General features: G+C 44.5%; 1 protein-coding gene across 1 annotated transcript in view; it reads left to right on the top strand.

Annotated features, from left to right (window-relative positions):
• Positions 1-23,895, top strand: part of CYTH4 (cytohesin 4) — a 40,846-nt gene extending 16,951 nt beyond the window's left edge. Inside the window, exons 6-13 of the mRNA XM_060245501.1 lie at positions 366-446; positions 5,239-5,351; positions 8,361-8,509; positions 14,019-14,130; positions 14,896-14,972; positions 15,657-15,728; positions 20,381-20,535; positions 22,585-23,895. Of these exons, the coding sequence (XP_060101484.1) occupies positions 366-446; positions 5,239-5,351; positions 8,361-8,509; positions 14,019-14,130; positions 14,896-14,972; positions 15,657-15,728; positions 20,381-20,535; positions 22,585-22,657 (832 nt within the window). The 3' untranslated portion in view covers positions 22,658-23,895. The remainder of the gene's footprint in view (positions 1-365; positions 447-5,238; positions 5,352-8,360; positions 8,510-14,018; positions 14,131-14,895; positions 14,973-15,656; positions 15,729-20,380; positions 20,536-22,584) is intronic.
• The last annotated feature ends 930 nt before the right edge of the window (positions 23,896-24,825 follow it).

Here is a 24,825-nt window from a genome sequence, read left to right as displayed (position 1 = left end):
AAGTCCATGTTTCTCACTGGGGTTCAAGGCAGATTACACAGAGCAAACCAATACAATCAACAGGATGGGACAGCCAATAAACTGTGCAATGGGATTTGGATTATAGCACCAGCCAGTAATCTGAAAACAAAACAGAAGCAAGCATAACTATTAACATGCCATGCTATATGATGCAAATTTACAACAACAAGCTGTAAGAACTCAACACAGCAGTATGGACCACAGTCTCTAACCCTTTAATCAAGTATTTTTCTGAACCATTTAGTTACAGTAGAATCCTATTTCCTGTGTAGAAATATCCTCTTGAACACATATAGTTCCTCTTTGTCTTCTCCTGCCTCACTCTGTCCTTTTCCTTCTGCCAGGGATCCACTGAACCTCCAGGTTCTTCAAGCCTTTGTTGAGTGTCACCAATTTGCCAACCTCAACCTAGTGCAAGCACTCAGGTGAGCAAAATCCTGCAAGGGCAACAATAGCAGTAGCCTGTGCTAAATTAAATTCAGGTCCTGCAAGTGCCAACTGCTAAGAGAGAAGAAATCTCTGTCTTGCTGAGTAGGGTACTTTGGTGTGGATTCTCAGTCTGTTTTCTTGGTGTATCTGTGGGTGAATTCTGAGCCTCCCATGAAAGTCCAACTGGCTCATTAGCAATGGGAACCAAAAAGGATATACATCCTCTACTCCATTTCAGCTTCACAACAACCTTGTGAGGCAGGTTAGGGTGAGTGTATGTGACTGACCCTCCAAAGTCATTCAACAAACTTCTATGGCAGAGTGGGGATTCAAACCTGGATCTCTCAGATCCTCATTCAGCACTCATCTCCCAGTGGGAGATGACTGGCCTGGGGATTCCAGTACTCTTGGAGAGGTATGACGGTGGGAACAGACAGTGATATAAGGGAAGGAGACCGAGAAGAGGTAGTGCTCGACCACCTTCCAGTCTGTGTCCCATCCCGATGGTGACAGGTAGTGGGGCCAGGTTAAATGACTCGCCTCCATCATTGGTGTTATGCAATGCCAGGTAATTGCATAAATAATAAGACCACCGTCCTTTGAGAGTTTTTACTCAAACAGGACGTGGACCTGGCCTGCGTGACTGAGACCTGGGTCCAAGAGGGAGACACAGTTGCCCTCTCCCAAATGGCTCCCCCGGGTTACTCAGTCTTTCACCAATCAGGGACTAGCGGGAGGGGGGGAGGGGTGGCTCTATTCATATGAGAGGCTTACTCCTTTAGGGCTCTCCCGCCCCCGGAGATCAATGGTATTGAATGTGCCAGTCTGGCGTGGGATGTTGGGGAGGGGTTGGCAATTTGGCTGGTGTACCGTCCGCCCAATGCATCAGCCAGCGCTTTTCCAGCCTTAATCAAGGCCGCAACAGGCTGGGCATTGGAGTACCCAAGGCTTGTGATCCTGGGTGACTTCAATGTCCATGCCGATGATACGGCCTCTGGTCAGGCACTGGACCTGGTGTCATCCATGGCGACACTGGGGCTCTCCCAATTTGTGACATCGCCCACTCACCAGGCGGAGCACATGTTAGATTTGATCTTTGCGGCCGGGGTTATGGTGGACGATGTAACTGCTGAGGCAGTGCCATGGTCAGACCACTTTGCCCTTAAGGCTCATGTTGATGCTCCACCCCAAACCCATGTGGGTGGTGAGCTTATTTTGGCTTGCCCACAGAGCCTGATGGACCCAGAGCAGTTCCAAACGGCGCTACGGGATCCCTGACCCCCTGGTGATTCTCTCGATGATCTGGTTGATTCTGGCATGGCCAGCTCTCCAGAGTCATTGATGAGATCGCACCTTGGTGCCCTCTGCGCCCCCGCGTTATGCTGGCCCCTTGGTATACCCCAAAGCTGCGACAGCTGAAACGAGGACTCAGATGGTTAGAGATGCAATGGTGGCGTACTCGGGATGAAGCGACTAGAACATCTTATAGAGAGTTTATGAGGTCCTATGAGATGGCAGTCAAAGCCACAAAGAAGATTTACTTTGCGGCCAAGATTGCGCCTGCAAATTCGCGCCTGGCGCAATTGTTTAGGACGATTCGGAACCTGACCACACTGCTGCAAGGCAGACCAAATGCTAAGGAATTAGAGATAGGCTGTGAGGCTTTTGCAAAATTTTTTGCAGACAAGGTCACATCGGTCTGCCACGACTTCCCTGCCATATTGCATACAGTAAGTGAACTCGAGGCTCTGTGCCTGTCTTCTGGTTCAACGCTGCATCACTTTGACACACTCAGCTTGGAGGAAGTTGACAGAATCCTCTCTACTGTATGCCCAACAACTTGCGATTTGGACCCATGCCCCTCCTGGCTAATTAAAGCTTGCCAGAGGGAGCTTAGATGTCCTATATGGGACATCGTAAATAGATCCTTCTCGGAGGGTCTTTTTCCAACACCTCTTAAAGAGGCGGTGGTCCGCCCCCTCCTAAAAAAGATTACATCAGACCCGAGCGAATTGGCACATTACTGGCTGGTCTCAAATTTGCCCTTTTTGGGCAAAATTATTGAGAGGGCAGTGGCGTTACAATTGCAGAGTTTTCTGGATGACGCTTCCATCCTAGACCCACACCAGTCCAGCTTCCGCCCAGGCCATGGGACGGAGACAGTGCTCATTGCCCTAGTGGATGATCTCCAGCGGCACCTGGATCGAGGCAGTTTGGCAGTGCTGCTGTTGTTAGACCTATCAGCTGCATTTGATACGGTCGACCATCGGTTACTGACCCGCCGCCTTGCCGACGCAGGGATTCAGGGGCTGGCCTTGCAATGGCTTTCTTCTTTCCTGGATGGTCGGGGACAAAGGGTGGCGATTGGGGGAGAGCTGTCCCAGAGATACCCAATTGCGGGGTGCCTCAGGGGGCAGTGCTGTCCCCGATGTTGTTTAACATCTACATGCGCCCCCTTGCCGAGATTGCCCGGAGGTATGGGCTGGGTTGCCACCAATATGCTGATGACACCCAGCTCTATCTACTGATGGATGGCCAGCCTGGCAACGTCCCAGAAAATCTGGACCAGGCACTGCAAGCCGTGGCAGGCTGGCTCAGGCAGAGTAGGTTGAAGTTGAATCCAGTGAAGACAGAGGTCCTGTGCCTGAGCCGTGGCAGCCTAGGAGGGGAAATTCCCCTACTGGTCTTTGATGGTGCACCACTGAGAACAGTGCGCAGGATCAAGAGCCTGGGGGTGCTACTGGAGCCTTTCTTGTCAATGGAGGCCCAGATAGCAGCCACTGCTAAATCCACCTTTTTTCATTTGAAACGGGCGAGGCAGTTGGCTCCCTTCCTGGAGTGCGATGACCTGGCAACAGTGATCCATGCAACAGTCACCTCGAGGCTAGACTACTGTAATGCCCTCTACATGGGGCTGTCCTTGTGCCAAACCCGGAAACTGCAGCTAGTGCAGAACACAGTGGCCAGACTGGAACTCCCTAAGTGGGGGCACATACAGCCTAGGCTGCAGGAACTGCACTGGCTGCCAATTGTGTACCGGATTTGTTACAAGGTGCTGGTTACTACCTTTAAAGTCCTATATGGCCGAGGACTTGTCTACCTTAGGGACTGTCTCTCCCCATATGTTCCCCAGAGAGTACTGCGCTCCAGCTCGCAAAATCTGCTAACAATCCCTGGGCCAAAGGAGGCCAAATTGAAAATGACACGAGAGAGGGCCTTCTCGGTTACAGCTCCCCACTGGTGGAACCAGTTAACAGAAGAGGTACGGGCCTTGCGGGACCTTAACCAGTTCTGCCGGGCCTGCAAGACCGTCCTCTTCCAGCTGGCTTTTTAATGTGGAATTATTATACCGTCGCTATGTAAAGCTATATTATCTGTAGCACCAAACTAATCTGTGGTCTTAAATTTTGGTTTTATTGATGTTTTAATGTTCAATTGATGAATAATTGTAAATTTGGCTATTTCATTTTGTTTCATTATTGTACTATTGTATATTGCATTTTATACTATGTGAGCCGCCCTGAGCCGGCGGGGAGGGCGGGATATAAATTAAAAATTATTTTTATTATTATTATTATTATTCATAACCATTACATCACACTGGCTCTCCCATCCATCCAGGGAGCTTCTATGGCCAAGTAGGGATTCGAACTTGAGTTTTCCTGATGCAGTTTGCCTAACCACTATACAACACTGTCCCTCAGTAGAGACATACAGAACACTTTCACAAACCCTTGGAATGCTGATATTCAATTGTTTATTTGTGACTTACAATATTTTTCAGTCATCTCTCTCTGTTCAATACATTACCCAGGAGCAACTAATACATTTGGAACTTTAAAAACTGTAGTAAAGTACAGTAATGCTCTAACAGTACCATCCTAAGCAGAGTTATGCCTTTCAAAACCCATTGACCTCATTGGACTTAGAAGGGTATAAGTCTGTTTAGGATTATATTGTACAGCCATTACAATACAGGCCAATCAGAACCTGTAGCTTCTTCTTGAAGCTCTCCTTCCTTTTTCTTTTTGACATCTGACACCACAGAGGGGCCTTAAAATGTTTCTGTGGGTTTGTAATGAAATGGCAGAATGATGGAGGAAGTAGCGCTGGCAGCCTGATGGATTCTTGGAGTAGAGCTACTTCGCAAATGGTAAAATTGATACCCAGAAATCCATCAATTAGTATTATTGCATTACTTTTTACACCACATATAGACCAAATTGGGGCACGGAGTTCCAAATAACTAATTTTTTTAAAAAAATACCCTGCCCATTTAGAATATAAATACAATGCAAGAAATATCTTGCATGGCACTTTAGTCAGGCATTAATCCTAAACACACTTACTAAGGAATAAGTTGCACTGAACTCAATATTTACACATGTTTAGGACTGTTGCATAAATTCCTTTGTACACGGATATGTATCATAAATCTTTCTTCATTGCAAAACAAGATATGACATACATGTAACTCGGTCACACTGGAAGCTGTAGCCAAAGATGAATAAACTCTGTGAGGTATATGTATGCAATGTCACTGTTTCAAACAATGTATATGTGGGGAATTGTGAAATTTCACAACATAATTCTCAAGTAGAATTCTAGCTGTGTGTAAAAATGCCTTTGTAGGTCCAGTTTCTTGAATGACAGTAGAAAATAATCATCTCTTTCCAAGACGGATATCTCCTGCCCTACTTTCTGCAGAGGAGGAGGGCTTTTCTTTTAAGTAGAAAGGACTAATCTGATAGTGATTTTTGCAATCTGACAACATTGTATCATTCACAGACAGTTCCTGTGGAGCTTCCGGTTGCCTGGAGAGGCACAGAAAATTGACCGCATGATGGAAGCTTTTGCCAACTGGTATTGTCAGTGCAATCCAGGGGTTTTCCAGTCAACAGGTAACTGTGAGGGAAGCTTTGGGGGAACACTTGCTCACTTCCCTCCCTCAAAGGCAAGATTTTCCCTGTTTTTCTCTCCCTTTCTGACTGAGCAGCCTTATTTATCTATTTTCTTCTTTTGTAAAGAACTATGGTTTCCCCACTCTGTCACCTGATGATATTTTGCTGCTGGCTTATCCCAAGAACTTGAGGGAAGGGGCAAGGTCTCCCTCTTTAACTTAAACTACAGAAATGGCATTGAAAAGACTTAAAAATTCAAAAATAACAAAATATTGTATCCAATGTAGAGGTGAAAGGTCAGTTGAAGTCAGGGTTAAAAGGTCTGAGGTAAATTAATAAAGGAGATTGAGGTAAATCAGTACAGGCAGTTCATATGTTTTAAGCAACTGAGAGTTTCTTAAGCTTTTCAGTGACACAGAATCTTAAAGATGAGTGGCTTTTATTTCAGTGTTTCCTGAACATTGCAATATACTTTTGTGAGCATATTTGACACTTGGTTTCCAGAAGGCTCTATTCTGTACTCAGACTCCTTCACTAACACACCTGTACTGTTATTGAGGGTTACTGACTTTTCAGGTTTCAAAAGGCAGTTTTTAAACACATCTGGCCAGGGTTTACCAGTCAGATCTCTTGGAGTAGCCTGCCACTCAAGGCTCTCTGTGAGGAAGAATTAACCCTTCATAGCTCATTACCTGTTTACACAGTACTTAAAAGATTTTAAAGTGCAATCTGTCATAAATCCTCAGAGCTATCTCCACTCCTCAGAGCTATCTCCCTTTTCCAACGGGGTAGGAAATTTCTTCTCTCACTAGAAAAATCTATCCCCTTTTCTGGCCTGAATGGGAGTCTTCACCCAACTACTCATTCCTCCTGCCAGCCTTCCCAGTACTCTGTGTTAAACTACTCACTGTAAGGGTTAAACCCTTTCAGTACTAGACTCTTCTCAGTCAGGGCTGAATTCAAACTGCCCTCTCCACAGGATTCAGCTCTCAAGTTTTTCTCTGCTCAACTAATGCTAACCAGTCAGATCTCTTGGAGTAGCCTGTCACTCAAGGCTCTTTGGCTTTGTGAGGAAGAATTAACCCTTCATAGCTCATTACCTGTTTACACAGTACTTACAAGATTTTAAAGTGCAATCTGTCATAAATGCATTGAAGTCTTTGCCAAAATGAAGGGAGTGCCAACTTGAGCCACTAATAGGATTATCAACTTCAAGGTAAGACCTGGAGTTCTACCAGAATTACAGCTGATCTCCTCACTACAGATATTAGTTCTTCTGGAGGACATGGGCTTTGAAGGGTGCGTTCTGTGGCATCACATTCCAGCTGAACTCCCTCCTTTGTCCAAATTCTTCCTTCCCAGGGCAAACCTCCCCCCCCCCATCTCTAGGAGTCTCCAAAGTTAGAGTTGGCACCCCTATCCCCTAGAGATTCAGTTTGGTGTAGTGGTTAAGAGCATGGACTCTAATCTGGGAGAATGGGTTTGAGTGCCCACTCCTCCACATACAGCTGCTGGTGTGATCTTGGGTCAGTCACAGAGCTGTTCTCTCAAGAGCAGTTCTCTCAGACTGCTCATAGCCCCACTTTCCTCACATGTTGTCTGTTGTAGGGAGAGTCAGGGAAAGGAGATTGTAAACTGCTCTGAGATGCTGAGTGAAGGGTATAAAACCAATCTCGTCAGATTGCCCTATTGACAATCAGCTCTCGTATCTATCTCCTATAGTTATGCACCCTGACCAGGCTAACCTGAGCTCTTCAGTTCTTGGAAACTAAGCAGGTTATGCCCTAGCTAATACTTGGATGAGAGTCCACCAATGAAGTCCATGGTCACTACACAAAGGCAAGCAATGGCAAACCACCTCTGAATGTCTCTTGCCTTGAAAACCCATAATTCGGCTGCGACTTGACAGCACTTTCCACCACCACCACCAGCTTTGCTCTCCCCTGAAGCTCTGTTTTCCTTCTTCAAAGTATGAATTCATATGTGCTTCCTAAAACACTTTCTGCCAATCTGAGTAGACAATACTGACCGTGATGGACCAAGAGTCTGATTCAGTAGAAGGCAGCTTCTTCATGTGTGTTCTGGTGTCACTTTTGAGTGCATGTGTTTGAAGCAAATGCATAAATATCTGGTTTGAAAAGTGGAACTATTCTAAATGTGCTTGAATCAAATTGATAGCTGTGCTACATCAACCATTCTGTACTGGCTTTTTGCAGTCTGGGAAACTGAACAACTGCTTAATTGGGATATCTAATGACATGTGGATGGATCATGTGAACAGTCTCTGCACCCTGCACTGGGCACAGGCTGAGTTTTAGGTCCCTACTGTCTGCAGCAGTCAGTCTTGACTTGCAAGTTCTCCTCAATTCCTGTACCTGTGATGCCCAGTTGGGATCACAATTGTGGCATGCACACAGAAGGAGCTTCTACCTTTCCCACACACCACTTTCCTGACCTGAAATAATCCTATGCTATTTTGCCTCTTAGAGAATCACATGATTGTAGATGTGGTTTTCCACAATGGGCCAAATAGCATACACACTGAGACCACTGCAGGGAGAAGTGGATTGGCCAGTAAGTCAAGTGGACCAATGTTCTGGGCCACCCACCGCCAGGGCCATGAGGCCCCAAATGAGGGGTGGTCCTCATGCTCCATGATGGTGGGTTGTATCTGTCACAGGCCAGCAGCCTTCCTTCTCCACCTGACCTAGGGTGAGGTGTACAGCCCTGCCAGTTCCCTGGAGGTCCCTTCCAATTCTATGATTCCATAATTCCAGGGAAGGAAGTACAAGTTGCATGGGGCTGGCAGGACAAGCTCTTTCTTCCTCCCAACTTCCTCTGGGGAGAGGGGAATTTCTATTAGCATGTTTTGTTTCATCCTGTTTCATATAAAAATTGGTACAACTCTGATAGGAACAGCTGCAGGTCTGTTGGGTTTAGAAGGCAAATTCACCTCCTAAAAACCAAGGACTTGCCCACCCACTCCTTTCTCTTGTGTTATTTTGGCAGACACCTGCTACATCCTCTCCTTCTCCATCATAATGTTGAACACCAGCCTGCATAACCCAAATGTCAAAGACAAGCCCCCCTTTGAGAGGTTCGTGTCTATGAACAGAGGCATCAATGATGGAGCAGACCTACAGGAACCACTCCTGAGGGTAAGAAAATGTCAGGTCATTCCCTGTTCCTGATTCCTTGAAGTCAAAACAAGAAGGGTTGGATCCTTTTACATGTTCTGGATATAAAGAAGCCTGGGAAACAATTGCTTCTCAGTGTCAAATGGCATGTTATGCCGGGGATCCATAGTCAGATTCTCAAACATATCATTTAGCTGGGAGTGGTGTTATGGATTAAGGTTTTAAAGACTCTTTTCCCTCATTGCAACCATTTCCGTTGATTTGGTATGTCCCTCCCCATGTTACTTTGAGCCTCAGAAGGAACAATCGACACACAGCCATGATACAAGTAGCTGTTTCTCTACCCTGTTGGTGATTAAAGAAGAACAGTGGGCCAGTTTTTGATTAGGGAAATGGCACATGCAGGGTAGCGGAGAGAGCTAACCTCTTCCCTTCCCCAGCTCTATGGTCTGATCAATGCCGAGGGAAGGCCTTCATGACTGCATTTTGCAGCTAAAGTTACAGTTTTGGAGATCAGTCATAGTTCCTCAGGATAATTTGTCATTTAGCTCAGGGAGTTACTGAGAAGGAAATGAAAGCGAGTATTGGGTTGTCTCGCTGAGGGAGAAAGTGAAGACTGACTGTGATGATTTGCTTCTGTGCATTCTTAGCAGCAAAGCCAGATTTTCCCTCTCTCTATGGTACATGAAGGTCTAGAAATATCTCTCTGGTCTTAAAAGCTGCATCATGGCTGGACAGAGACTGCATGGACATAGGTGAACAGTAAGGAAGTTGGGGTCAGCTTTTAAATGAGGCCAATCTAAGGTGGTGATCAGGGGCAGCAGAGCCTGGGGCAGCAGTATTCAGTTCTGCCTACCACCAAATGCCAACCTGAGTCTTAAACCAGTCCCAAGAGTCTGAAGAGATCATCTTCCTTGTTCCTCCAAGCCCTTTAAAAAGCTGAATGTTCAGCCATGTATTCCCTTCTCCTTTCCCAAACACTCAGTGATATTTTGAGTCTTGCAAGAGCTTGGCCACCATTGCTGGTTGTCTGTTGCCAGGCAACCTGAAGGGTTTGTCTTTTCTTGCTGCTGGGGGAGCAGGGGTTGTGGAGATGGATGCTGTTGCTACTGTCTGTCCTGGAGAGAAGTTGTGTATTAGCCCCCTTTCTTCTCTGTAGCCTTGAATGAGCCCAAGCTGTCTATAAGAGGCATTCGTGGTACCTCTAGGAAGAATGTTGATAGAATTGTTCATCTGATTACATGTGTTTGCTTTCATGTATACCTGGTATAGTGGTATCTTTTACAGATGTGTGCTGTTATTTATTGCCTCTGTAATTTTTTTTTCTTCTACAGGGTATGCTTTCTAAGGTTTTTTCTACCAATAAATTGGAGAACCACTTCGGGATCTCTGTTCAACTGTTAGATATGGGAGCCCAGGCAAAAAAGATTGTGGCTGTCTTTCATATATAATGCCTTTTCAGGCATTGTGCTTTTTGTGTTCTGGTCCTATGTACCAGGACAGCATGTTACACATAATCACAACTGCCACTTTGTGTGAACTGCCATGTTGTATTTTGCAGCTTCAGTATGCCCTCCCTGAAAATAGGGTCTCCTGCTTTGACAACTGATCTCCAGATGGCAGAAATCCGCTACCCTAGAGAAAATGGCTGCTTGGAAGGGTGGACTCTATGGCGTTGTACCATGCTGAAGTCTCTCCCCAAACCTTGCCCTCTCCCAGATCCACCCCCCAAAGTCTACAGATGTTTTCCAACGTAGACCTGGCAACCCTACCTGACAACCAGATTTTCAGGGATATGTTTTTGCATATACTAGGTCTGTAAAGATATCCGCATTATTCTTGACAGACAAAATGGTGATCATGTGTGCTGAGATGATTGTGCATAGCAAGCTCTCCCAATATGTGGAATTACAGCACTATAAGTGGTAACTCCTGAAAAGGAATTCTCTAGAAACTTCTGTGAGCCTTGTAGTTGTAGACAGTGAGTGTGAAGAATTAAAAAGAGTATGAAGAAAGAAAAAGAGTAGACTTTTATGCCCCTACTTTAAAGAGTCTCAAAGCAGCTTACAATCACCTTCCATTTGGAAGGGGCCTTGTGAGGTAGGTGGGACTGAGAGAGTCTGAGAGAACTGTGACTGGCCCAAGGCCACCCAGCAGGCTTCAAGTGGAGGAGTGGAGAAATCAACCCAGTTCTCCGGATTATTGTCCACAGCTCTTAACTGCTACACCATGCTGGCTTCAATATATGTGGGTACACTGGTTATGTCTGGGAGAAGTGGTTATGTCTGTCGGTCCACATTGATTACGCATGTTCAACATAGTATCTGAACAATGTCTGTTTTTATACAAATTTACTTGTGTTGGCTGTTCCACTCAATCAGTAGGCTTTTTCAGTTGTTATATTTTGGATGCTCCTACCACACATATCTCAAGTGATCCTTCCAATACATGTAATTACCATTTTACATACATAGGGCAGCACCATGGTTTTTGTTTTTGAGCAGAAATGCACAGGAATGCAGTTCTGGCTGGATATATGCACAGGAACGCAGTTCCAGCTGGATAGGTGTCAGGGTGTGACCTAATATGCAAATGAATTCCTGCTGGGCTTTTTCTACAAAAAAACCCCTGAGCAACATGTACATTCTCAAGCTTTAATACATGTGAACATGTACTTGCAAGAAACCTGGGTTTCTGATCATGCACAATGAAGCTGGAAAATATATTCTCTTATTCACACAAAATAGTGATTGCGTGGATTGAAGGGATTGCATGTAGCACACAAAATATAATGAGTGAAAAGAGCAGAAAGCAGGGTCCCCCTTACAGTTTATACACATACATTTTGCATATATGAAGACTCTTTTATAAATTGTGCTGAAATTTGTACGAACAGGGTTAGGATGCAGAGTCCTATCCCCCACTCACATGTCCAGTGTATCCCAGTATAATATCTGCCCTGAATTTGCATGCTCACAGTCAATGTAAGTGCACGCTAGAGAGCCACTTCCTGAATGAGGTTTCAGTTTTGGTAAAGTAGGGCTGCTCAGCAAACCAGAGGATTTCACAGGGTCAACACCCCTTATTGATAACCACACAGCCAAAGGCATTGGCCATAGAAATTCTGTAATGCTATTCAAATTCAGCATCAGCTATTTAAAGCCATGATTTATTCTTCACTGGCCTGTCAGTCTGGTTGAAACTCTGCTTTATGTTGCCATCCAAAGCAGAGCTGCACCCTCAATAGACTTAGAAAGATGCAACTTTGCTTAGGGTGGCACCTAGGCTTGCCAGTTCAGGGTTGGGAAATATCTGGAGATTTTGGAGGTAGAGCCTGAGGAGGACAGGGTTTGGGGAGGGGAAGGACTTTAAGAGGGTGTAATGCTATAGAGTCTGCCATTTTCTCCAGGTGAACTGATCGCTGTTGCTGGAGATTAGTTGTAATAGGGAGAGATCTCCAGCCACCACCTGGAAATTGACAACTCTGAACTGAGACCATTAGTGTAAGAAGCACAGAATGGCTCTTTCTGTATAAAGGCTGGATTTTCTGCAGAAGCTACTTCCTGTTGGTAGTTTAGAGGAAGTTGCAGGAGACTTACAAATATGTGACATCAAAATTCCAGTAGCCCCATTTCTGCTACTTTTCTGGACAAGCAAATCAAAATTTCCCCCTTGCAAGTGAGTCAGAGGTGCACAAATGCCAGCTGTATTTTCTTGCAGTTTTCCCTAAAGTTCTCATTTTCTAAAAAACAAGAATAAGTTCCAAAAATGAAACATAAATCATAGGGTTGGATCCAGTCTAAATTTTTATGTTCACACAAAGCAATTTTGGTTCTGCCAGTGTAATGGAATGTTCCTGCTTCCTAGGGTTGCCAACACCTAGGTGAGGTCTGGAGATATCCTGGAATTACAGTTTATCTAAGACTATAGGGATCAGTTTCCTTGGAGAAAATGGCAGTTTAGGAGGTCAGGCTCCCTGCTGAGCTTCCTCCCCTCTCCAAATTCTGCTGTCCCCAGCCTCTGCTCACAATCTCTGAGTTTCCCAACCTGGTGTTGGAAAAGTACTGCCTTCTCTCCTCCCTCTGTGATCCTTAGATCTCCTCAAGACTCCCCAAGACTCTTTCCTGGGGGACAGAGCTCCTTCTGGAACACAACAAGGGGAAAATCAGGACTCTACAGTAGGAAAATGGTATTGGTGGAAATTACCCCTTCCTTTGCATTAGCAGAAAATCTAGTCTGGATCCAATCCATAATTTACATGGATTCTAAAGTGTGAGTTTAGTGTGGTTGAGGATAAGGGAAGGCATACAGAAAGACAAGATGGATTCATGGTAAGAAGGGCAGGTAGGAAGGAAGGACAAGGGGCCACAGAAGGCATTGATCACAGGAAGCCACCCTACCCCTGCTCTGGTGGGTGATGTTTCCCCATTTCAGTCTCTTTGCTGTAAACTGAGAGGAAGAAAGGGCTAAAACTGAATCTATGCAGACAGTAAAATGGTGAAAGAGCACTAATAAGTACAGTGGGTGACAAACTGAGTTTTAAGTGTACAATTTCTTAATGCTCCCTGGTACTAAAAACCCTCCCTATTTGCCATAGACTTTTTACACAGAGAAGCATTACAGTCTTTGTGCATTTGCTTTGATTTAGGTGTATCCATTTCTATGCATTACTGTGCATGTCCCTTTAGACTACAGCTACCAAGTGGGGAAGTTTTAAGTGACTTGTTTCCTTCTATCACCTTTTTCACATGGGTCATTTGCCCCAGGTTCAATACTATTGTGAAATGGGATTTTCCCCTCCTTGCTTTTCCATAGCACTGTGGTACTTTTCTGAACCTCCTGGGTTTTCCTCTTTCCTCTGCTTTTCTGTGATCTTTCTCAAATGAGCTTTTCTGTGAAGTTTTGGGAAATATTATCACAAAGGCTGCCATGGTCTGCCCTAACTCTGCAGCAGGCATCTGCGGGTGGGGAGGGGGTGTATTTTGTTTTTTAAATCAGTGATTGAATATTGTTATAATGTTCTAACAAGCTGTGTATCAGGTTTTCTGAATTCCCAGGGTTTTTTTAAGTAAGTCTCTAGCCTCTTTAGTCTCAGAGACTATGCCTTTATATCTCCACAATGAAAGGGGCTAGAATTGCTTTTTAAAATGGAAGTCTGGCAGATTTGGTGCACAGATTGATATAAAATTATAGCAATATTTGATTGCTGATTTTTTTTTTAAAAAATAAAAATATATAGTGACTTGGGGGTGGCCACTGCTAGGAGACAGGGGCAGGGAAAATGTTGAGAAACCTGCTATGTGGAGATCCATTGCTGCTGTGTACAAGACTGTCCCTGTGTAGAAACTGCTTAAGTGTATAGCTAAACTAATGTGACTGGTTTGCGAGCCTGCATGACCTGGCAGAGAATTCCCATTTTGTGCCTGCATGATTATTGTTAGGGGATTGCAGGTAGGCAGGAGTGATGGGAATATTGATGTGATGGCCTTCATAAGATTCTCTTTCTCCCCTTCTTTTTCCTCTGCGGCAGATTTTGTTTGACAGCATCAAGAACGAACCATTTTCCATCCCTGAGGATGATGGGAATGATCTCACCCACACTTTCTTCAACCCCAGCCGGGAAGGCTGGCTCCTTAAACTAGGTAATGGTTGGTTTTTGCTGAAAATCTTCCTGCTGCCCTAAGTGCTAAGTAAAGCCTCTTCTGAGGCAAGCCCCCTAATTAGTTTAAGGCTGCTGCAACAGCCTGCCTTCTGCTGCGGTGGGGTGACAGTGACCCCTAGCGTTCATTTCAGCTGCGTATTCCCTGGAGAGTCCCTTTTCTGAATGCACAAGATGCTCTGGCTTGGATGAAGGAGAGAGATGCCTTACCCTGCTCTCAGCTGCCCTATTCTCTGTCTCTATTCTGGGGTGGGGAAAGAGAGACACACTCACAGCATGTGTTTCTAGGGAAAATCTGTGAATATTATCAGCAAGGCTTTTTTTCTGGGGGAACACAGCAGAACACTTCTGTAACCTTTCCGTGAAAACAAAATTCTCAGTGTTTAAAAGTTCATGAGGGGAACCTGTCTGTTTCTCCTATATTCCGCTCTTTCTGGCACCTCTTTTTCTGGGGGGTGGGGAGGAAACCTGATTACCAGAATATGGGCATGTAGAACCAACAGATCAAATTACATGGAGATTCGTGCTTCATGATTCAGAATTCTTTCCTCACTGTATTCAGGGAATTGGGTGGATAGGGAGATAATATAAATATACATGCACATACCCCAGACAGTTACAGACGCCTTTGGAAATGCACAAGAGTCCACTTTGACAAGACCCATGAATTGTAGTGTGTGTGTATGTGGGGAGAGGGAAAGCATTATATGTATATTCATTAGCTAACACTTTAATTCTTTTCCCGTAGGGGGCAGAGTGAAGACTTGGAAACGGCGCTGGTTCATTTTAACTGATAACTGCTTGTACTATTTTGAATTCACCACGGTAAGGGCTCCACTGAAACAATCCTGCTCAAAGAGAGATGTTTCCAGAAGGTGAGAAAACAATGCTCCCCTCCCCTCACAGCTGGCACTGAAAGCTGAGCAGCTCAGGGAGCTGCCTGAGGCCTGTGGATGTTTTAACGATCCATCCAGGTAGACCCAGATGTGTTCAGCCACTGGGAGCCCACAAATCACAGGACGACTCAGGAGCAGTGAAAGGAAAAATGTTCCTAAATGGTTCAGCACAGAAGTTGGAGTTTCTTGTTTTGTTTGTTTCTTGGAGTTCAGAGCTCTACCCCTTGTTGTGTGCTGGGAATAAGCTCCTGCCTTCTACTTCTGTTTATCACTTCTGTTTGGGCATCTACACTTCCCAGTGATGTTCTGTGCTCAGCGGGGTTTGTGTCTGTGCATGCAGAAAATGGATTGTGGGAAATCAGTGTTGTCTTTATTACCTGGACAGAGGACTGACACATGCATCAGTCTTCATAATATTCTGGCAGATGGTCCTGTCCACATTGAGACTGTGGCATTTCTCCTCCCTGTAGATGCTGCTTTGTGGCAGTCCTCGTTGTTTTCATTGAGAGGGCAGGATGATGAGGAGCCCTGAAGGTCTCTTAAGGGGACACAAAAACTGGTATTATGTTCACATTAAAGGAGGAACTCATCCATGATTTATATTGTTTTCTAGGATAAGGAACCTCTAGGGATTATTCCCTTGGAAAACCTTTCTGTTCGGAAAGTAGATGACCTGAAGAAACCAGTAAGCCACTGTTGCTAATTTTGTGACTAGAACTTCCTTGCCTCATTCATGGGGACACAACCCACCTTCTGGTTCAGGGCCTTCCATGTCCTCCACATGTTCTTGCTGCTCTGTCCTGGAAACTTAATTCCCAGGCACATGTGGGAATTTGGATTGGGAGTGCAGCATGTGAGGACAAGGGGCTTAAGCCTCCACCCCTGTGCATCAGTTGTCCAACTTGAAATGCCCCACTATTTGCCCTGTTCAGGAAACTTACAAGTTGCTCATCAGTACATAGGGTTTTTTTCCCCAGTGGAGCAAATGACAGCGCCTTGGGCCATTCGGTTCAGGGAAATTACATGAAGGGCTGTGTCAAAGCCCCCTCTCCTCACATCATGCCATAATCCCAATCCAAATTGGGCCCCTGCTCACCTGGAAATTAAGTTCTGAGCACAGTGCCCATGTCTGGTATCCATGAGGACTTGTACTGTGGGACTTCAAACTATGTGTGCCCATGGGGGTTGCCATATATCAGCAGATAGGCTGCAGTATGGAACAAGGCTTTAGTACTGGGAATTCATGATTACATTTTTCATCCAGAAGTATTTTCCTGTTCCAACCAGTAACGCTGTATTTTGTGGGGTAACCAATATTGTGATATGAGAAACCAGCCAAACAAAACAAAAATTCCAGATTTAATTAATTTATTTCAAGATCACTCTCTGTCCTTTCCCTCATTCCACAAATCCCCCACTTTCTTGTCTCCCTGATTCCACCCATGACCCACCAGGTTCTTTCAGGCTCCACCCCTGAGCTGCAAAGCCCTCCCCTGCTCCCCCATCTCCATGCTGGCTCCAATCCGACGCAGCCACAGCATCAATATTTCTGAAGTTCAAAAACTGGCAGCCCTATTGATTTCAGAACTACAAGGACTCCAAGAAGGAGTAGTCAATCAAGTGATACTTAACTGGTCTGGTTTTCCCTCCCTCTCCACCTGTCTTTAGGCCCTTAATCAGAAACATTAAAAGAGAAGAGCTAGAAATGAATTGCAAGTTGGTGTGAAAGCCCAGAACACAAAATCCAAGTGGCTCTCTAGTATATGGCTTCAGTCATTAATTTATGTTAACAACGCTACATGTAATTTTAATTTAAAGCTTGTCAGTCATCTCTGTGCAGTGGCAGTCATTGGACAGAACACAGAGAGGCAGAAGCAGGTTGACTTCTTGCTGAGCCCTTAGCTACAAGGCTGCTTTGTTTTTCCTTATATCGCCATAATGCAAAGGTCTAGACTGGAATGTTACTTTTTTTCTGCAAGGCTCAGCACCCAGGGAAGGGGCCTGCTAGGTTCCCCCCACCCTGTTCTTCCTGCTTCTGTTCACCCAGTGCACTATGGGCCACACTAGATGTGACAGCATCCTCATGTTCCTCCCCACCACCACCACTTTTTCAGCATTTGACAAGGCCAAGTTGGGGTGGGGGGAGGGCAAGAGCACCTTCTCCCACTGTGTTGTGGGTCCAGTCAGGTCCATTTTTAAAGCACAATTTTAGTCTTTAAAACAGTGGCAGCATCCCAGTGTAGTTGCATCAATTTCAGTCCTGTATTGCTCTGTCCTTAAGAGACTCCCATAACAAATCTGAGTCAACACAAGTACATTTTGCAAGTTTTAGCTGTTGGCAGAGTAATTAACACAGCAACAGTGCATTACCTGATTAAAGTGTAGATAAAAGTTTATAACATACTTGATAGCGAAAAGGAGAGACAGTGGCAGGGTCCTAACCTACATCACTAGCTGAGAGCAAGACTGAGGGTGGAAGGAGGAGGAAATTGCCCTATGAGTGGCTATCTGGAGACAGACAAGGAATGACACTTAGAAGGAGGTCAGCACCTTCTCTCCTGTTATCTATGTCTTTTTGCTGCCCCCTTCAGAGTCTTCTTTTCTTCTTCTTCTTTGTACACTAGACATTGCCTGTTTCCAATATTAACCATGTTATGAAAACACAGCAACATAAAATGTTAGAATGTCTCTCATTCTCTCTGAGAGAAACTGCAGGGATTTCTGAAGCACATTCTGGAAATGTTCAGCATACTTATAAAGGCACCTGCCATTTTCAAATTATGTTTGTGTGCATGGATTGTCTGACATGGAGTATTGCCATTATAATATATCTTGACTTTTTAAAAAGCAGTTTGAGCAACAGCCCTTGGCTGTTGCTGTGTTGCTGTCTGCTCTGATCCTGAGGGAGCCCACCCCCTTTAGTGGTTATATCAATTAGGATTGTCTCACCTGAAAGCTACTAACTTATGCTGGTTCAAGATAAGAACAAAAGAGTCCTACCAGCAGCTTTCTCAGAGAGTGGAGTGCAATCGATTCCATAGATTGCTTGATAGCTTAACTAAAAGTAGTCTTGACAGAAACAGGCACTGTTCCTGTGAGAGGATTTCAAATCATATTTGGTGCCAGATCTTTTTGGACATTATTGGAAGAAAAGAGAAAATGGAAGCAGTGAAGATTATCTTCCAAAGCTGACATCAAATCAAGCCACCCAACTTTCTGGCATTTGAGGTGTATCTGTTGACAAGGCAGCAGGCTGGGTGATCCTTACTGAGGATAAGGAATAGAAAGGCCCTTCTTTACCTGGCGAGCCAGCACTGATCACAGAAGGATTCTAGGCTAGCATGCCACTGTACATTAGAAAAGTGATTTATTTTATTTTTATTCCGGTCATTTTTATCCTGTCCTTCGAAGGGGTCAGGGCAGTTGACATCATTTTGCCTCTGAACCTTGAGGCCCCCCTGAGTGGTTATAGCTAAAACAGAATGATAGAGGAGCCCCTCCAGCTCCTTTTAAATCAATTGAAGGCAGTGGCTATCACCACAGTTAGGGGCAGTGAGTTCCACTAGTCAACTTTCTACTGTTTGAAGTTGTGCTTCTGTTTTCCAGTTAATCTATTACAAAGTAGCTTCTTAGGATGACCCCAAATTCTAGTATTACAGGAAAGGGAGAAAAAGTTTCTACCCTCTTTCTCTACATTGCACAAAAATCTGCAGACCTCTTCAATGCTATCCCTCAGTTAAGGTAAAAGCTTAACTGAGTGATAGCTCTTGTCCCACATTAAATGGGAGGAAAGCTCTTGTCCCACATTAAATGGGATGTTTCTAAGAGCACCTAGATTTGAGCCCAGTAGCACCTTAGACACCAACAAGATTTATTGGGATATAAACTTTTGAATTTCAAAACTCCCATTATCAGGTAGCTTGCTTCCAAGTAAATACTACAGTGCAACCCTGAGCAGTATAGTCCAGGCTAGCCTGATCTTGTCAGATCTTGGAAGCTAAGTTGGCTTACTACATGGTTACTGCATGAATGGGAGATTACAAAGAAAGTTCAAGCTCACTACAGAGACAGGCAATGGCAAACCACCTTTGAACCTCTCTTGCCTTGGAAACCCTCTGGGATCTCCATAAGTTGCCTGAGACTTGACAGCACTTTCCACCACCACTACAGTGTAATGTGCTCAGCTTCATCTATTTTAAGTGGCATTCTGAGATTCCTCAGATTCTAAAATCCTCTTGAAAGAAGGGATTATACAAACAAAGCCACTGTACTCTGGTTGCTGGAGTGAACATAAGAACATAAGAGAAGCCATGTTGGATCAGGCCAATGGCCCATCCAGTCCAACACTCTGATCGATTTTGCACTCAGTCTTACACCACTCTCACGTCTGTCTTCTCAGCGCAGCGTCCTCCCAATTTCCCACTATTTGCACTGGGGCTGCAGCAAATATCATGGTTTTTATGCAGCAAACGGAAACTGCTAAAAGCCAGTTTCCATTAGCTGCGCAAAAACCGTGATGTTTGCTGTAGCCCTGATGCAAATAGTGGGAAATTGGGAGGATGCTGCACTGAGAAGATGGACGTGAGAGAGGCGTAAGGTAAGTGCGAAATCGGCCCCTGTGTCACACAGTAGCCCAAACCCAGGTCCCATCAGGAGGACCACTAGCAGGACCAAACTTCAGAAGCCCTCCTGCTGTTGCCCCCCCCAAGCACCAAGAATACAAAGCATTACTGCTCCAGACATATTGTCCCATCTGTATACTGCAGCTAACAGCCACCAATGGACCTCTGCTCCATATGTTTATCCAATCCCCTCTTTAAGCTATCTATGCTTGTAGCTGCCATCACTTCCTGCAACAATGAATTTCACATGTTAATTACTCTTTGGGTGAAAAAGTGCTTAGATCTGCCACTCAAATATGAAACATGTTGGATGGTCTCAACCTACCTAACAGGGTTGTTGTTGAAGGCCAGGCAGAGCACCTGGAAGGAAGAGCAAGACATAAATATGACAAATCAATAAAACTGCAGCTTCTACTGCAAAAATATCTCACCCTCTAAGCTGCAGTCTAAATGCACAGTTGTAGTGTTTTATGAGTGTTGATTTTGCCAGGGTCAAGCAGTCAGCCAGTGTGGGAAAATAAATAATTTCCAGGTCTTCTGGTTCAACATCCTTAGCATTGGATCATATAAGATGCAGTACATATGGATATGGGAAAACAGGATGGGTCATTGTCTCTGCATCTTTAATTATAGCACAACAGACATACATATATATTTGTGCACACATTGGGTAGTGAAATTCACATTCTGCTCCTCTTCCATTCTCTCCCTGTAGAACTGTTTTGAGCTTTTTCATGCAAACTGCAAGGGGCAGAAGATCAAAGCCTGCAAAACTGATGGGGATGGAAAGGTAGTTGAAGGCAAGCACCAGTCTTACAAGATCTCAGCAGCCTTGCCAGAGGAGCGTGACCTATGGATTGAAGCAATAAGGTGAGTGGAGAAAGTGAAAGTGCTTCCTCCATGGAGATAGGAGTGTAATGATGTTTTGGGACCAGAGAGTAACAGCAGGGTATGATGCATTCTTCCAAGGATAAATGCTCAGAAATAAAGAACAGGGGAGTTTTCCATCAAGAATCGAGAGTCTAATGTGAATCTAATAGATGGAGTCCACATAACATGCACACATTGATTGATTATCTTATCACTGGCCAATCATGGGGCAAGGGGTCAACTGTATGGTGAAACACAACTTCTCATGCACCAGCTGTGGTCTTTAGATTGTTGTCTTTTGACTGTTTCCTCATTTAAGGGAGAGGTCCTAAGCAGACCTACTCAGAACTAAGTCTCATGTTAATCAATATGACTCACTCCCAGGATGTGGTAATGGGCTGAATGAGAGCCAGTAAAGTAAAGCTTATTCTGAACAAGACTGAGATTCTGTTGGTTGGTTTGGGGGCTGATCAGGATCACCTACCTATCTTTCCCCTTGAAAGAGAAACATTTTGTGGTGCACAGTTAATCCACATTTATGGACTGAGAGGCAAATCTCCACTGTCATGTACAGCAATTTTCTGCAACTAAGGCTGGCTTTCCAGCTGCATCCCTTCATCAAAATAGGATCTAGCAATAGTGATCCATGTGCAGATCACTTCCAGGTTAGATTGTTGAGTCAAAAGCTTTAAATGGTTCCAACCACAGCTATCTGCTTATTGTCTGGGGTCAGTTTTCATCAATGTATTACCTAAATTTTAAAAGCTCTATATTTTAAAGCCCTATGTGGTGTAGGAACAGGGTATTTATTCCTCCCTTTTTGTTCTGCTAAGAGGGCCAGAGACCCTTTCCTGCTGTAGCTCCCCTTTCTCTGAAATGCCTTCCCATTGGAGGTCTGTGTATTTCCTGCCTGGCCTCCTTTTAGCTGCAACTAAAGATGCACCTATTTGGACAAGCTTTTAGCTGAGCATTCTGATTCTTTTTTAGATTTGTAATGTAATGACTGATCTTATGCCAACAACTGTTGTTTTATTGATTATGGGGTTTTCTCTAAGCCACATCAAGCCCATTGTGCAGAGGTGGGATTCTAAAGTAAATAATTCAACACATAATGGTTGTGCAGATGTTTGGAAATACATAGTATAGCTGTGCATCAGGGAGAAGGGTTGTGTCCTCTAGTCATCTGCACAACATCAGTGCACTTACCCAAAGGTCTACAATGAGCCTACACCCATAGTAATGTCTGTGCATATTCCACATGATTGGAGAAGCTGCAGAAAGCACGGTCCTGATCACAGGTACATATCCTACGTGAATACACCTGTATGCACCAAAAGACTCATTCCATTATTAAAATCTGGTGCCAAAGCCACAAGTGCAAAGGGAAACTGTGTAACTTGTAAGCCACCCAATATGCATTGTCATCACTCTCTGTGAATAGGGCATGGGGCAACTTGTATTTTTCAGGTTTGGAATGGGTGATCAGAAACACAGATTAGTGTTCATGAGTATGAAAGCTGCAAAATACGCCTGCTTCCCTATTCACACTAAATGGCAACCTTGGATATCAGACATATGCATACAGGCATTTGGCTGGATGCACAGAAACTGTGGGACAAGGCTAGTGGGTGTGATGGCATTTTCCTCTGAGTGCATACACTTTTTGAATTGTAGAGACAATCATGGGATCATGGGTGCTGGAATCTTTCAGTGATGGAAATTGGCAGAAAAAGGTAGAATGCATTGGCAGTACATCATGAAGTTCTGGTAATATATTTCACCCACTTGCATTCATGAGATTACAGTGTCAGAAACTTGATCAATACAAATAAACATGTAGTCCACTTTTCACATGAGTACCTTTGTGGTTTTGGAAAGGGCTTAGTCTTAATGATCTCTTCAGCAACAGCATGACCCTTCATTCTGCCTAACTTCTCCCTCTGATGGGCATGATATTCTTGTTAGTCTGTGTATCTAAGCTAGGTTCAGAGATACACCTGTGGCCCTGCCAGGACAGCACTGAATTCTTCTTTTTTTAAAAAATTCCAGAACCAGCATTACTCGAGACCCCTTCTATGACCTAGTCGCAGCTCGCAAGAAAAAGATTGCCAGCAAAAAATGATCCTTTCCCTGCCATCTTGCTTTCCTAATATTTCACTTCAAGAAAACGACTTCCTTGGAGCTCTCCCATTTATACCACAATTTCCTGTCTGAAACAGGAATAAGACTGATAGGGCTGGTGAACTGGACCTCATCTTTCCATTCTCAAGGTCAGAATCTGCACACCATTTTCAGGAATTATGGCTCTCTCATGTCTGCACAGAACAAACGTTAGCCAACTTCCGAACTTCCCCTGACATTTTTATGCATCGTACTAAACAGGGACAGATGCTTGCGATTCCTTGATCACGGTTCTGGGTCTATATTAGCAGTTCAGTTGAAGCCCAGGAAAGAAATGCCACTGCTGTGACTTTATATTTAAAGAACTGAGACAAGAAGACCAGCGTGTCTACCAATGGTTGGCCATTAAATGCCCTAACGAGGCAGGACAAACCTGCTTACATGGAATCTTCTCCAGCTGGTTGCTCTGGGGTCTCCTAAATAATGATTCAGATCTGAGTGTTGCCTAGCAGGTGGGAATGAAGGAATTCAAAGGACAGTGGTCACCTGAAGGGATGAAGGGACCCAGTGCCCTGTGGTAGGGTTTGACAAGAGGAAGCACTTCTGTACAATTGGCTTGTAGAGCTTGGACCATAATTATTCTGAACGTGTGAACTGCTGCCAACCAAGGCCATTTTAATGCTGAAGTGTGGGTTCTCAGGGCAGCAGCTTCCAGCCATCCTGGCTCTAAAATGATACTTTAGGGAGCAGGCAGTTCTTACGTTCTCTGAGCTGGCTGCCGCATCAGTGCTGGAACAGACGAGAAAAAGTAGTTAGTATAGGGATTAGTGATACACTTAGAGGACAGTCCCATACAGAGGATCAAGAACCGAGCTTTGGTCTGGGAGGCTTGCATTCAAGCTTCATTTCTGCTCCAGCTCACGCCGAGTCCTCAGACAACTCATTCCCTACTGGCCGGCTTCAGTTTCTCATCTGTGAAATGTGCATTAAAAAATATCCTGCGTCACTGGGAGCAAACATAACTGTTCTGTAAAGCTCTTTGTGAAGAAATGCTATGTAAATGATAAATTTTTTTTGAGGGGGGGGAGAAATAGTTGGCGGAGAATGGTAGAAAAATGTTTTGAAAAAATCAAACGCAAATGGATGCAAAAATGTCTAATGCATCAACACACACGCTCAAAGCCAAAAGGATGGACAACTGCCAATGTTTAAAAAACAATAAAAATGTGGAGAAAAACATCTTGCAGCCTTTGACACTTTCAGACTGGTTTTGTTTTATCAACACCAAACAGAAGCAGTAGGCATGCTGCAGTGCTGTGGTTTTCATTCCTTTTAATAATGAGTCCCAGCCACATAAATTTGTTGGTCATGTTTACCACCTATCTGGTTTTAAATTAACTTGTCGGCACCTAAAGATGCAGAAAAGGAAGCCTGAGGAGTAGAACATTAGACCAAGGCCTCCATTTCAAATCCTACCTCTTCCACTAACTCTCTGGAAGACCCTGTGTAAGTTTTGGAGCCTTAGCACCTCTTCTGTGAACCTGGAGTTTTACAGTCCAGCCATGGAGGGCTATTGTGAAGATGGACAAGGGAAGCATTGGCAAGCTCACTGAAAGCTATATAGATGTTATAGTATTGGTCATAATTAAGGCTCTGTATATGCCCCAATTCTGTGAAAACTCGGATAGGAGGGACCTGGCAACTCTAGAAGGAACATATAACTGACAGTGCCATCCTAAGCAGAGTGCAAAGATAGTTGAAAATGGACTTAGAAGGGGGAAACTGTGTTTAGGATTGTACTGTGCTTTTCCTACAAATTGCTGGCTTTAAAAAAACCCAAAATAAATTTCTAGTCCTCATGGCTGAAACAAGATGTGAGGGGTGGGGATGTCTTGCCAGTGCAAAGAATCTCAGAAGCCAGAGCAGTAGCACTGTGGAGGCTGCTGTGTAAGATTTTTGGTATTCAGTGCAGGTCTGCAAAAGCCTTGCAGAGCCCTTTCTCTAACTGACGCTTAGCAAACTGGAATATAGTTTCAGAGGGTAGCCGGGTTGGTCTGCAGTGGAACAACTAGATTGGAGTCCAGCAGCACCTTAGATATGTGTGTGTGTGGGGGGGGGGGGGGGGTGAGAGTCAACATATCTGATGATGGGATTTTTGACCCTTCAAAG

This window comes from Heteronotia binoei, chromosome 8 (assembly GCF_032191835.1).
Source record: "Heteronotia binoei isolate CCM8104 ecotype False Entrance Well chromosome 8, APGP_CSIRO_Hbin_v1, whole genome shotgun sequence".
In the NCBI taxonomy this organism is placed as follows: Eukaryota; Metazoa; Chordata; class Lepidosauria; order Squamata; family Gekkonidae; genus Heteronotia; species Heteronotia binoei.
This window is presented reverse-complemented; position numbering and strand designations above follow the sequence as displayed.